The sequence below is a fragment of the Mastomys coucha genome, unplaced genomic scaffold, assembly GCF_008632895.1.
Source record: "Mastomys coucha isolate ucsf_1 unplaced genomic scaffold, UCSF_Mcou_1 pScaffold20, whole genome shotgun sequence".
Taxonomy (NCBI): domain Eukaryota; kingdom Metazoa; phylum Chordata; class Mammalia; order Rodentia; family Muridae; genus Mastomys; species Mastomys coucha.
In genome coordinates, this window is record NW_022196903.1 from 116,700,232 (window position 1) to 116,713,926 (window position 13,695).

General features: G+C 39.6%; 1 protein-coding gene, 1 non-coding gene and 1 pseudogene across 2 annotated transcripts in view; 2 read left to right on the forward strand and 1 right to left on the reverse strand.

Annotated features, from left to right (window-relative positions):
- The window catches only part of LOC116098327 (vomeronasal type-2 receptor 26-like), a 47,296-nt gene that overhangs the window by 21,257 nt on the left and 12,344 nt on the right, over positions 1-13,695 (forward strand). Inside the window, exons 4-5 of the mRNA XM_031380968.1 lie at positions 1,692-1,910; positions 4,840-4,963. Coding sequence (XP_031236828.1) covers positions 1,692-1,910; positions 4,840-4,963 — 343 coding nt within the window. The remainder of the gene's footprint in view (positions 1-1,691; positions 1,911-4,839; positions 4,964-13,695) is intronic.
- LOC116100190 lies at positions 8,105-8,217 on the reverse strand (annotated as a pseudogene).
- On the forward strand, positions 12,237-12,355 carry LOC116100225. The gene has a single exon (XR_004122546.1). It is a non-coding gene; the product is annotated as a 5S ribosomal RNA (ribosomal RNA).

The following is a 13,695-nucleotide window of genomic DNA, read 5'->3' on the forward strand; positions in this document are numbered from 1 at the left end:
CATTTCCTAATCTGTTGGTTGCCGTTTTGTCCTATTGACAGTTTGCTTTGCCTTATAGAAGCTTTGCAGCTTTATGAGTTCCCATTTGTCAATTCTTGACCTTAGAGCATAAGCTATTGGTGTTCCGTTCAGGAAATTTTCACCTGTGCCCATGTGCTCAAGGCTCTTCCCCACTTTCTTTCTATTAGTTTCAGTGTATCTGGTTTTATTTGGAGGTCCTTGATGCACTTGGACTTGAACTTTGCACAAGGAGATATGAATGGATCAATTTGCCTTCTTCTACATGCTAACTGCCAGTTCAGCTAGCATCATTTGTTTAAAATGCTGTCTTCTTTCCACTGGACAGTTTTAGTTCCTTTGTCAAAGATCAAGTGACCATAGGTGTGTGGGTTCATTTCTGGGTCTTCAATTCTATTCCATTGATGTACCTGCCTGTCACTGTACCAATACCATGCAGGTTTTGTCAGAATTGTTCTGCAGTACAGCTTGAGGTCAGGGATGATGATTCCATAAGAAGTTCTTTTATTGTTGAAAATAGTTTTCGCTAGCCTAGGTTTTTTTGTTATTCCAGATGAATTTGCAAATTGCTTTCTAACTCTCTGAAGAATTGAGTTGGAATTTTAAAAATATTATCCTGAGTGAGGTAACCCAATCACAAAAGAACACACATGGTATGCACTCACTGATAAGTGGATATTAGCCCAGAATCTCAGAATACCCAAGATACAATTCACAAACCACATGAAACTCAACAAGAAGAAAGACCAAAGTGTGGATACTTCTGTTCTTCTTAGAAGGGAGAACAAAATACCCATGTAAGGAGGTATAGAGACAAAGTGTGGAGCAGAGACTGAAGGAATGATCATCCAGAGACTGCCCCACCTCGGGATCCATCCCCTATACAGCCACCAAACCCAGCCACTATTGTGGAGGCCAACAAGTGCTTGCTGAGAGGAGCCTGTTATAGCTGTCTCCTGAGAGGCTCTACCAGTATCTGAAAAATACAGAGGTGGAGGTTCGAAGCCAAGAATAGGACTGAGCACAGGATCCCCAATGTAGGAGTTAGAGAAAGGACTCAAGGAATTAAAGGGATTTGCAGCCCCATAGAAGGAACAAAAACATGAACTAACCAGTACCCCTAGAACACCCAGGGACTAAACCACCAACCAAAGAAGAGTACACATGCCGGGACTCAGGGCTTCAGGTGCATATGTAGCCAAGGATGGCCTTGTCAGTCATCAATGGGAGGAGAGGCCCTTGGTCCTGTGAAGGCTCTATGCCCCAGTGTAGGGGAATGCCAGGAACGGGAAGCAGAAGTGGATGGGTGGGTGAGCAGAGGGAGAGGGGAGGGTATAGGGGATTTCTGAGGGGAAACCAGGAAAGGGGATAGCATTTAAAATGTAAATAAAGAAAATATCTAATAAAAAAAAGAAACAAAAATGGCATCTCATAAAATTCCAAAGCTTCTGTAAGGCAAAGTTAATGGTGGTAAATAGCATATGACTATGCTGATGTCTATCTAAAGCTGACTGCTCATATGTATTAGCCTTATGATAAATGTTTGATAAACAGAACCATAATAAAGCCACAAGAACATGCAGGTAGAAAAAGAGAGGTCAGTTAAAGTAACCAGGTTGATTTGCATCTCAGTGACTTACAGTGCAAATTCTAAATATTATTTTCTCTTTTAGCTCCATCCATTCTTACAAAAAGGACAACTTTGGAGAAACACCAATGAGAACTTGAATAAGGAAGCTTCGACAACTGAGCTTGACATTTTTAATTACCAGTCTCTGCAGAGTGGTACCAAAGCTCAAGTGAAAGTTGGCAAGTTTGTCTTTGAATCTCACAGTGTTCAGCATCTTTCCCTAAATGAAGAACTCATAACGTGGGGTGAACACCACAATCAGGTGAGTGTCTTTAAAGCCAACACTGGATGCTGTTCTCAGAGTGGAATTCCTCTGAGAATACAGATAAGGGGACTGCTGAGTGCCATGAGGCTGAGAATGCCTTACTTTGTCCTTTCCAATGTCAAATACTAGAATTTTCTGTCTGCAGAATCACTGTAAGAATTATGGATAGATTTTGGATTAATTCTTCAGATGGTTTAATTTTTGCAATGATCATATACACCCATGGCTGACCTACTAAGGAAAAAATAAATATCTTGGGCAGTTTTCTAGTTTTCAATGTTTTTTTTGTGGAAGTAACTGCCTTTGGTAAGTAAATAAAATAAAGACGTGTACAAAAACAATCTCTGCAAATAAATACTTGTATATCTAACTTTTATTTTCACGAAGTTAATTGTCATCTCTGGGTCTTATTGCCTCCATCTGCTAACTTCTGCCTATTTCTGGATGCTTCTAGGCTCCTTCCAATCTATTCTAGGCCTAGAATGTTTACAGTCTTTGAGACTTAATGATTAGTAAACTCACCCTCTCTAACTCTTTCTGAGTTCTGGCTGGCTGGTTCAACTCAGCTACTCTGGCTCAAACTCTTCCCCAAGCTGACTGGTTCAATCTGATTTCTCCCAGTTTCTGACTGAATTTTCTCTGCTTGGCTTCATACTAAGTTTGGCAATATGTTCTAATCTTTTGGCTCCTTTTGAAATTCTTGATCCTTTTGTCTTTACCTGTGTCTAGCTTGTTCTCTCTGCAACTTGTCTCTGTACAACTGTCCCAGTAAAACTCATGGCCCCCAATGCTCATGCACAGTTCCCCTAAATTGCTGACAGGAACCTTCTAGGAAAGAGTATGGCAAGCCAGTATGTTTTCTGGAGATAGCCCACAGTTTTTCAGGGCTGCAAGGAGTATACTCTGAGAGGCAAAGACCCCAGAGATTTTTACTCATACGTTGTTTCTCTTTCCTTTCCCTATTGCACAGCTCAATGATTTCCTTGGTATTTACCCACCCTATTGGAAAGATTTCCTGAGGAATAAATATGAAGATATACATCTATATAGTAGTTCTGTTAAGATGACTTGATGATTTTCTATTTGCTTACAATGATTTCATAGAGTTCCTAAGTTGATACAAGTATTCTCTTGTGCCCTATAGAATAAAAGTTGCAAATAGAGCTCTGCATACCTTCATGTAGCATTGAAAAATTGCTTTAGTAAAAAAAAAAAAAGAAAGAAAGAAAGAAAGAAAAAAGGGGAAAAAAAAGAAAAATAGAACAGGATTGGAACAAATTAATGATCACTGAAAAAAAACAGTTATTCAACAATAGATCCAAGAAATAGGCCACAGGTGTTCACTGTGAAAAAGCAAGGCCATATGAAACTGTTGCTTTAAACTTATGATGAGCTTATACAATGAAACTCTGCTTTGAACTTAAATTTCCTTTCTGCTGTAATACCATTTTGTTTAACATTTTATGTATGGGGTAATTTCTGTGTCCTTTTACTTATTTCTCTCTCTCTCTCTTTCTCTCTCTCTTTTTATTCCTGGTTCAGGAAGAGTTAAACAACTTTGAGCCTCTTGCTTGGTTAGCAAGAGACCCCAGGGTCAAAAAGTAAAGAGCCCAAGTAACTAAGTTTTATTTCTTAATCCCCTCCTGCTGCTATCAGCAGGAGTCTATTGCAAGAAGCCATCAGCTTTTGGCCTTGGAAGAGCAAAACCAAGTTAATTCATGAATGCCATCAGCTTCTACCCCCAGAAAAGCAAGAGAAAGTTAAATCACTAGAAGCCATCAGTCTCTGGGCCCCAGAACAGTAAAAGAGTGTTAATGGCCAGAGGTCTTCAGCTTTTGTCCTTCATCTGTTACTGTGTCCCCTGTCAGTAATTGAATGTAGGAACCAGTACCCCAGCAAACTGCCTCTTCTTCCTGTCTTTTCTTATGAGAGTTGGCTAAATCCTATCTCTGACTCATTCTCTGATTTGTCACTTTGTCTGCCCCTCAATTAGAAGTTTCTTTTAAATATAAGTGCTTTCTTCTACAAATTAATGTTACCTTCCTTATTTGGGATTAAAAATCTATTCTAGGGCTGAACTGTGCCACAACTAGAAACAGGTTTTTTTTTTAGTAAATAACACAGTCTCAAGGTTCACAGTGTAATTACATATCTTATGATAGGTATATCTGGATTTGCAATTTTAAACTACATGCACATTCATCCCCTTATTGTTGGAACTGTTCATGCTGAACATCTCTGTGAAGTGATAAAAGGTGGTAACACATAGTAATGGGGAATATAATAGTCTTCAAGAGACCTGAGAAGTTTTCTCCAATGGAAAACACAGGGTATATCAACCACACAAAGGCAGGTTTTGTGTTCAGGAGAGTTGGGCAGCACAAGGATGGAATCTGCTATACAGACACACACACACACACACACACACACACACACACACACACACACTTTTATTTGGTTAAAGTTTAGTGCGTTTTGTTTTGCTTTGTTTTTCTTTTTGTTCTTTTGTATTTTATTTTCTAGGTTTTGAGTGATCTGTTGATTTTTAGAATTCAGTGTGTTTTGTGAGAAAGAACTTAAATTGGGGTAGGTTGACAGAAGGAGAGGGTCTGGACAGACGGGGGAGTTGAAGGACATGATTCTAATATATTCAAATTTAAAAAATATATTAAATATAATGAAATATATTCTACAAACATAGAAAATAACAGATCAATTAAATAAAATGAAGCAGGAGTTCAAGAGAGATAGAAGGAGAGAGAGAGAAAGAAAGAGAGAAACAGACACTTTGGCCTCATATTCTTTAAAAGCATGGTAGTTCTTGGTTGTTACAGTACACAGACGTCCTGCTGAAATCTACCATCTGGATGCTCATACTGAATGTCATGAGTTGACTGCCTTCCCTCCTCTCCTGTCTTCTATACAGACTCCTTCTGCTGTTTGCAGTCAAAGTTGTCCACTTGGATTTAGGAAAACACCTGTTGAAGGGAAACCATTCTGTTGTTTTGATTGTGTCCCATGTCCAGATGGAGAGATTACAAATGAAACAGGTATTTCTAAATTGATATGGATGTGGAACTTTTTGGAAATGGTTCTGAACGTAGAAATTTCTAGAAATGGGTCTAAGTGTAGAAGTTTCTAGAAACGGTCCTGAATGTGAAAATTTGTAGAAAGAACGGGAAATTTCTACAAATTATTCCGAATGTGGAAATGACACACTACAGGACAGGGGTGAGTAACACAATACCTAAAGACACAATTATATTTATGTAGCTAACTCTGAATAGTTAAAAACAAGTTCTGGCTGGGTGGAGGTCACAGAGAATTTAATCCCAACTCTCAGTATGTGGATCTCTGAATTAAAGGCCAGCCTGATCTACAGAGTGAGTTCCAGGATAGCCAGGGCTACACAGAGAAACTCTGCCTTGAAAAACAAAAGAAAAACAAACAAAAATCTTGAGTTTGACCCAGTCATTTTTGTTACTACCGGTTCTTTCTTTATGGTTTGGTAGGTTGGTTTGCTCAGATTGGTCTTAAACTCCTGGGCTCCAGCAGGAGCTCCTTCAGGCTCAGTCTCCTGGGTGACTAAGAGGGCAGGAATGGTCTCCTGCATCATGTCTTCTACATGTCTGCACTGAGTTTAGTTTCTTTTCCTTGTACCCCTGCTTCTCACTAATGGTTCTGTTACAGTTTAGCAGTATTAATGAGCAAAGTAAGTGCTCTCTGTATACTGTAAACAGTGCTTCCTCTATGTAAGCTATGAGATGTATTATAAATCATGACCTTATTTCATACTTACAATAAATACTAATGATATCAACATTTTATTCACAAGGAAATTAAATTTCAGGGAAACTATATAAATTCCTATGATCATACAACCTAGGGACAACTGGGATAAAATACAGAGGAATTGTCAAATAAGAGGAATTGCTAAAAACATTGTATCAGTGTGTTGTTGATGGCAGATACAGCACTTCTTTCCTGGGATTCTGGGACCCTGGCACCCTGGGACCCTGGCACCCTGGGACTCTGGGACCCTGGTACCCTGGGACTACTTCCTATGGTGAATAGTAGAAACTCTATAAATATTTGTTTATGACTAAATAAGTATTTGCCATATGATTTCATATATTTCTTTTGTAATTACTTTGATTCTTGTGAGAGCTCTCATTTTATATTCCCTGGTATGATAAGCTAGCACGAGGCCACTGTACAACCAAGCCCTGAGAGATCCCAGAGGAAGAATGATTTGTAGGGCTGTGAGTGAAATACAGGGCTGTGAGTGATGTGCAAGCCTTTAGTGATGTTTGGGGTTGTGAGCAATGCGCAGGGATGCTCTGCCCTCTGTCCTCCTCTGACTGTCCAGCTGTCACTTCTTCCTCAAAAATGATTCCAATTGCAAAGCTTCCCCAGAGCACAGAAGCAATACTTCCTAACAGGTTTTTTTTCTGTATCCTTTGTCTTGTCATGACCATTTTATTCTCCCGAATAAAAATATTTACTTACCAAGGTGTATTTAAAATGTTATTTGCTTTTTTGCTAGCAAAGTAGTGGTAAGCCAAACTACTTCCTGGGTGCTGGGCTTGCAGACAAGCACCACCAAGTCCTTATTCTTTGTACTATTTTTTTAAAAATTAATTTTGTATTGGATCTTTGTGAATTTCACATCACAAACCCCAATCCCACTCATTTTTCCATCCCCTTGTGCCCATGTTCTACCCTTGCAACCTTCCCGTACCCCAAACAAAAAAACAAAACAAACAAAACAAAAAACAAAAACAAAACAAAACAAAACAAAACCCAAAACAACAAGCCTCTTGTTCTGAAAGCTGTTATATGTGTCACAGTGAGTCCTATGGTATAGCCATATGTCCACACATCTTTGTTTACCAATGTTCATTGAATGGTCTGCTCTGTGCTCTGGCTACTGCTACTCTATCAACACTGGAATATCACTGATATCCTCTTGTTGCCAATGTTGTTGCCACTTTTGGATATATAGGATGAGCCGCTTCATGTACTCCAGCAGTTCATAATAGGGTAGAGGTGTGGGTGAGAAAATTCTAAGCACTAAATCTGGACCTGAAAAGTATCTGAGATGGTCAGCCCACCAGCTTTCCTGAGTCCATGCCCTTGGGACCACCTCACCAGAAAATCCTACCAGGAGGGTCAGCTCTACTCTGCTGCTCAGGACATGTTAAGGGCTTATTCTCCCAAGTGCTGGAGCGGGTGAGGGACATGGCCAGTTCTCCCATTCTCATGATCACAAGGCCATCTCTTCTGCATTCCATATACAGCCTGGGACAAGGGAGAATCGGAGGGAGTCTCTCCTTGGTCACCACCACCAGCCTGCAGATAAGAGGCAGTGCTGGCTCTCCCACACTCATGTCTTTGGGGTGGCTCACTTGCAACCCCCATATCCAGTGCCAGCTCTACTGTGCTGATCAGGTAAGATTCAGTGCCCACACTCCTGAGTAATACATCTGGCCAGGGTGGGAGTCAGCTCTCTTGTTTTCATTTCCCCAGGGCCAACTCTTCCACGGTAAGGAATGGGGCTATTTCTGCACAGCCCTCTGACATCAATGTATCCCTGAGTGGCAGTCCAGACCAGAGACATGAGTCTGGCCTTGGTAACAGACTCTTGCTGCTGCAGGGTCACACAACCAGATGTGTCCTTCAATGGTAGCACAGGCCAGGACCCAATCACAGTACCAGGTGGCAACACCTTGTTCTTGATGGTTGTTTCTCTCTACCCTCCAGTCTCCAATTCTGCCTAAATTCGTTGTGCCCATACTTATATTTTCTTTTTCTTTTCCAATTTCCTACCACCTAATTGTTTCTCTTCATGGTGCCCTGGGTCTCTACGTGTCTAAAGTTGTCTCAGAATGGTCTCAGGATCTATTTTCTGCTCGTGCTTTATGGTGCCAGGCAAGTATTATCTCTGGCATGGTCTGCCCCTTCCCCAGCCCTGCACAGTGATGGAATCATGGTTCTCTAACTCTCCCAGGCTTGCTCGCTGTCCAGACCCAATGGCATCAGTCTGATGTTTATTTTTGGCTTCCTCCTCATCTGGACTGTGACCTTCAGTCCCAGAAATAGTTCTTCTAGTTCCTGGCTTGCCCTGATCCTGGGAGTCATTAGGGTCAATATAGCACTGGACTGGTGGTCTCTCAACCTCTTTTTCAGGAGGTCTTAGGTACCTAATCACAGGTCAGATACACTGAAGATAGCCTTTCCTCTCTGCCACCTATTGATGCAGGTGTGACACAGCAGCCACACCTACAACCCTTCTAGGAGCAGGTCTTGCTCTGTACACTGATGAACTTCAAATACCATCCTATTCTCAGAGAAGTCATGCATTGATAGATAAAAAGACAAGAAAATATGTCTACCTATTTGTTGGGTATTTCAGCTAATGTCATTCCCACTGTGTCCTGAGACATCTCTTGCTACTGGCATCTTGGACTTTCTGGTGGCTGTCAGGAGCCATAATGGGACAAGCTAATAACTAGCAGGTGATCATCCTGAAATGGCCTGCTTCAGATTATTATGTAATCTGTGACAGGTGCATCCTTATTATGCAAGGCTGTAAGGGATTCATTTTAGGAAAGATTCCTGCTATTAATATTCTTTTCCTGTTATTATGAAACATATATAACAATCACTAAGTAATAGCACACCCCTTTGGAGCAAATCTCTGCAGATCCACGAAGTTGTACTGTCTTGTAGTGATGCTATGTAGACAAATAGATGACTTAAGTTTTAATGATCCTAAAAGAATTCCTAAAATTATATCTGCAATTATTAAACTCTTTTATAGTGGTACTGCTATTAGTCCTTTTCTGATAGTCAAAACTGCAATGAGAACACTGCCAATCTCCTGTGTCACCAGCTAATTGCTCTCATATGGTAATCAGACTTTCTCCTACTCAGAGCACATTCCAAGAGGTTGCAAAACAATTAGCCAAAGGTTATAAAAAGGAAACTAATGATTTATTATAGGTGCTAAGACAGAAGATAAAATATTGACTGGGTTTATCTATGTAAAACTTCACTTATAACTTAGTTATGGTTTTAACCTTTCAATGAACCCATGGAGCTGAGACAGGTGATGGATGTTTAGCCAGATAATTACTCCTAATGGATATGCATGTAAACATTCTCAATTGTAAATTTCCATTTCAATTTATGATTTGATTTTTGTGCGAACTTGTGATGAGCTTTATAACATGTGATCATGTATTCTGAAAGATGCTTTAAGTGCTGAGGACAAAGAGAAGTGTCAGAAGTGAACTGAGAAGAACAGAGTTGAGAAGAACTGAGCTGAGAGAGGATCTGAGCTGAGTTGAAGTTTTTAGACAGAACACATTTTAGACAGAACTGAACTCAAAAAGTACTTAGAAGTATAGACACAGCATTGAGAGAAAAGGCATTGGGAGTTAGAGCATTATTGTTACATCAGAGCAGGAGGAGGGAGCAAGATTAGAAGAATGCAGAGTGGAATAACTCAGAACCTATAGGTGACATAAAATACTAAGAGAGCAATGTACAGAATGTAGAGGGAAAGAGGAAACAAGAAGACATTGCAGAGAGCAGAAGGAGCAGGCAGGCTTCTTAGCATGGGACAGAACAGTCTTGTGGTAAGGGCAAGGCAGGCTTGGTCTTATTAAAAGGAACAAAGCTTTTTTCTTTCAGACATGTGTTTAATGCATTTATCATTAAAAGGGTAGAAGCCTTTTCTTTCTCTATTAAATAAAGAGTGGAGCTCCATTTTTCATTCAGAATGACTGAGCTCTTCCTGCACCGATGCTTCATCTTTTGCTCCATATGCATATGTAAGTATGGATGTGTATTTAAGTATGTTAGTGTGAAAATGTACACATGTGTGTGTGTAAGTATGTAATTGTGAGAATTCATGCAAGCTGAGCCCAACTAGATTGAATGGAAATGTATAAATGAATAAATGAGCATGCATGAATCTGTATATGAACTTACATGAGATTATACATATTCACTTATGTAAAAGTTTTTCCTTCTGTGAGTGTTATTCTCTTCTCCTGGTTCAATAGAAGTTTATTGCTCCAAACTTCCCCTAGCCCGACAAGCAAGAGGCATCTGGACAATAGGGAAAAGTCTCTAGCAATCAATCCTTTACTTAATCCACTGCTGTTTAAGGATGAAGTGCTAAGTGCCAGAAACTGAGGCAGTTTCTGGCCTCAGAGGATCACCGAAGGCAGGTCAGCTACAATAGCATAGCAACTTAGACTTAGATAAGTAAACTTTTTATTATACAGCAACCCTAAATTTCTCATAAAACAAAGTCTTACCTCCACCAACACTCTTCCTCCTCCACTGCCTCAAGAAGAAACAAGAAAGAAGAGCCCCATGCTGGAGCTGCCCTCCCCCCATCCCCACATCCCCACAGGTGGCTACCCCCAGTTCCCCATCCCTCAAAGGTACACACCTCTGTACAATTTCGTGACACTCTGTCTATCATCCCTGTCTCCTCCCATACCTGATCCTGCCCCTCTTATTCCCCTCCCCCTTAATAGATTCAAATCTGCATTCTATGACCCTCTGTCGTTTCAGTGGGTGCTAACAGTTCATTATAGGCTTTTAGAACATTTCAGCTATTTTCCTGTAGGAGTCCAACCAGTTTTATTTCCTGTGTATCATTTTTCTTCAAACCACCAATGTCTAGATACTTATGTCAAATGATAAATTCTTCAAAATCAAAGGGGAGAATGAGCAGAAATGATAGCCAAGCACACTGACTTTGGATCATGACCATGAAGAATCCACTATCCCTGAAAACAACCTCTGTATACCACTGGAAAAACCTGGTTTGAACCACTCTTGGAAGAGAAATTAACAGTTCAGAATGATTAATACTTTACTGGTATTTTTAGCACTTTGTTTGTGACATATAAACTCACAAATGAATATGCGATTGTTTTCCCTCCTTCTTTTGTTTTATTTATTGATTGTTTTCTTTTCTTTGTTTTCATTTTTCTTTTTTTTCCTCCTCTTTCCTTTTGAGCTAAGGTCTCACTGTAAAATCTGTCTGTCCTGGCCAGGAATGTGGTATATAGACCAGGCTGGCTGGTAACCCGCCTGAGCTCTAGCATTACAGGAGTGCAGTATGGTGCCTTGCTGTAGTTATTTTTCTAATTAAAGATACGTTTCATGCAAGTGTCTTTCAGAGTGAATAAAGTGTAAGCTTAGTAAATAAGACCTCCCATTCCACTACATTTGTCTTAAATACTCAAAGACTTACCTTAACCTATGTCCTTTTCAAAAAAACAAACAAACAAACAAAAAAAAACCCAGTATGTTAAGATACCAACAAAAATCTTTCTGTAAAACTGTAAGAAACTCACTTAACTTAAATATACATAATAAACATTTATTGAAAATTAAGTGCAAAATTATTTTTCTTTAATAAACTTCTAATCAGAGTCCAATCAAGACAGGATATTAAGGATGCCACCAAAGTGAATATTTTTTATTTTAAGAAAAACTATTCACCCAAAAGGCATTGTCTTCAGCATTATTTCTAAAACAATAATACATCCTTTGGTAAAAATCAAAATGAAAGAATCCAAAGAAAATACCATCGTTCCTAAACATGGATGTCAGTAAGTGTTGGAAAGTTTTATTTTTGAGGCCTTCCTGTCAGAGGTGTACTCTGGCAGTCTGGTTCTCTCTTGGAAGTAGCTGAGGGGGAAGGAAGTATGGGGGTGGGAGAGGACTTGATCTTGTGAGATTTTTAGGGTTGTTTTTCAATAATAAAACATCTACCTGTCTTAAGTCTAAGTTACTTTGCAGGGCTAGCTGGCCTGCCTCTCTCAGTTCCTTCCTCTTGAGGCCAGAAACTTCAGCCTCTGGCATTTAGCACCTAATAGTAAAACAGCTGGGGATTAAATAAAGTAGTCTTTGCTCTTAGTTCTGCAGGAACTTGGAGGCTAGGGAAGGAAAAGGGACACTTGGAATAGTGATTTTAATCTTTAATTCTAAATTCTTTTCCAAAACGTTCTCTCCTCCAAAAATTCTCGCTCCAAAAAGTTCTTAATTTCTCAGTTACCGTTTAATTTCTAACTTCCCTTTAATTTCTAAGTTCTTCTGCTCTGCGGTCCTTCTTCCTGTCTTGCTCTCTTCCTGCTTTGATGTCATAATGGCCTACAAGGTATTCATTCCTAGTTTTTTGTACCTTTTCTAGGGGAATAGATCACATGCTTTTTCCAACCATGTCCTTTTTTACAAAAGTTCACTAAAAGTTCAAACATAAATTCAAATCATCAATTGAATAAGAAGTTTACAGTCTATGGCCATACCACCCTGAACGCGCCGGATCTCATCTGATCTCGGAAGCTAAGCAGGGTCGGGCCTGGTTAGTACTTGGATGGGAGACCTCTTGGGACTACCAGGTACTGTAAGCTTTTAAAAAAAAAAAGTTTACAACAGAGATTGTTTACATATGTATCCATTAAAACTCAGCATTCAATGTCTGTCAGTAGCACTAGAGATTCATTGAAATTTAAAATCCATAATTTTTGTGACTAAGTCATTATTGATGTTTTGTATAGATAAACCCAGTCAATATTTTATCTTCTTTCTTTGCACTTACATTAAATCATTAGTTCCCTTTTTATGACCTTTGGTTAATTGTTTGACAACCTCTTGGAATGTGACTTTAGTTGTAGATACCTGCTTTCTAAATCAGAATCAATTTACTCGTGACACTTGAAGACTGGCAGAGTTCTCACTGCAGTTTTAGTATCAGAGAGGACTTAATAGCAGTCCTATTGTATGGGGCTTAATAATTACTAGTATAATTTCAGGGATTCTTACAGAATCATCATTAAGAATTAAGAAATCATCTATTTGTCTATATAAAACCGCTACAAGAGTGTACATCTTCTTTAATCTGTACAAATCTCCCCAAAAGGGTTAATACCTGGTGGTGGTGGTGGTGGTGGTGGTGGTAGTGTGTGTGTGTGTGTGTGTGTAATAATAGGAAAAGCATATTAATAGCAGGATTCTTTACTAATATGTAATTCCTTCAGTTTTGCCTGGAAGGGCAAATCCATTTTGACTTTACAGTCCACAGTGAAACCACCTCAGAAGATTACCTGCTAATTCTTAGCTTCTCCTAGATGTCTCCTGGCACCTTCTATAATACCAACCAAGAGCTTGCAGGGATGAGAGCACCAAGGATCATTGGGATAGAGAAGGCAGATAGATTGTAAGAGCCAGAGAGACGATATCTGTAGGGAAGCAGAATTCTTCAGAATTGACAGGTCCTGGAACACATAAACTCACAGAGGCATGCACCAGATCAAGCCACCAAATTCCTAGCATGGATGGGGTACATGATCATAAACTCTCAACCTTACTAAAAGCTGTTGACAGTTGATGGCTGCTGGAGAGAAAGAGTGAGGTTTGTTTGTTTGGTTTTTTCAGGTATGTGGTCCTGATAGGCTGCCCATGTTATGGTAGATGGCCCTATAGTGCTGTGAATACAGACAACATTAAGGGAACTCAGCGGGCTAACCAAAAAAAAAAAATCAAGTAAAGTTGGGAGAAAAAATTGTTTTAGGGAGAGAGAGAGGGAGTTGCAGAGGGAAGAAATTGGTGATAGATTTGATCAAAACACATAAGCATGTATGATATTCTCAAGTAATAAACAGTTTTAGTAAATGAAGGGAACAAAAAGTGTAGGATGCCGTCCCGCAGCTCCTACCTGCGTGGGGTTCCACGAACCGAGGATTTGGAAACC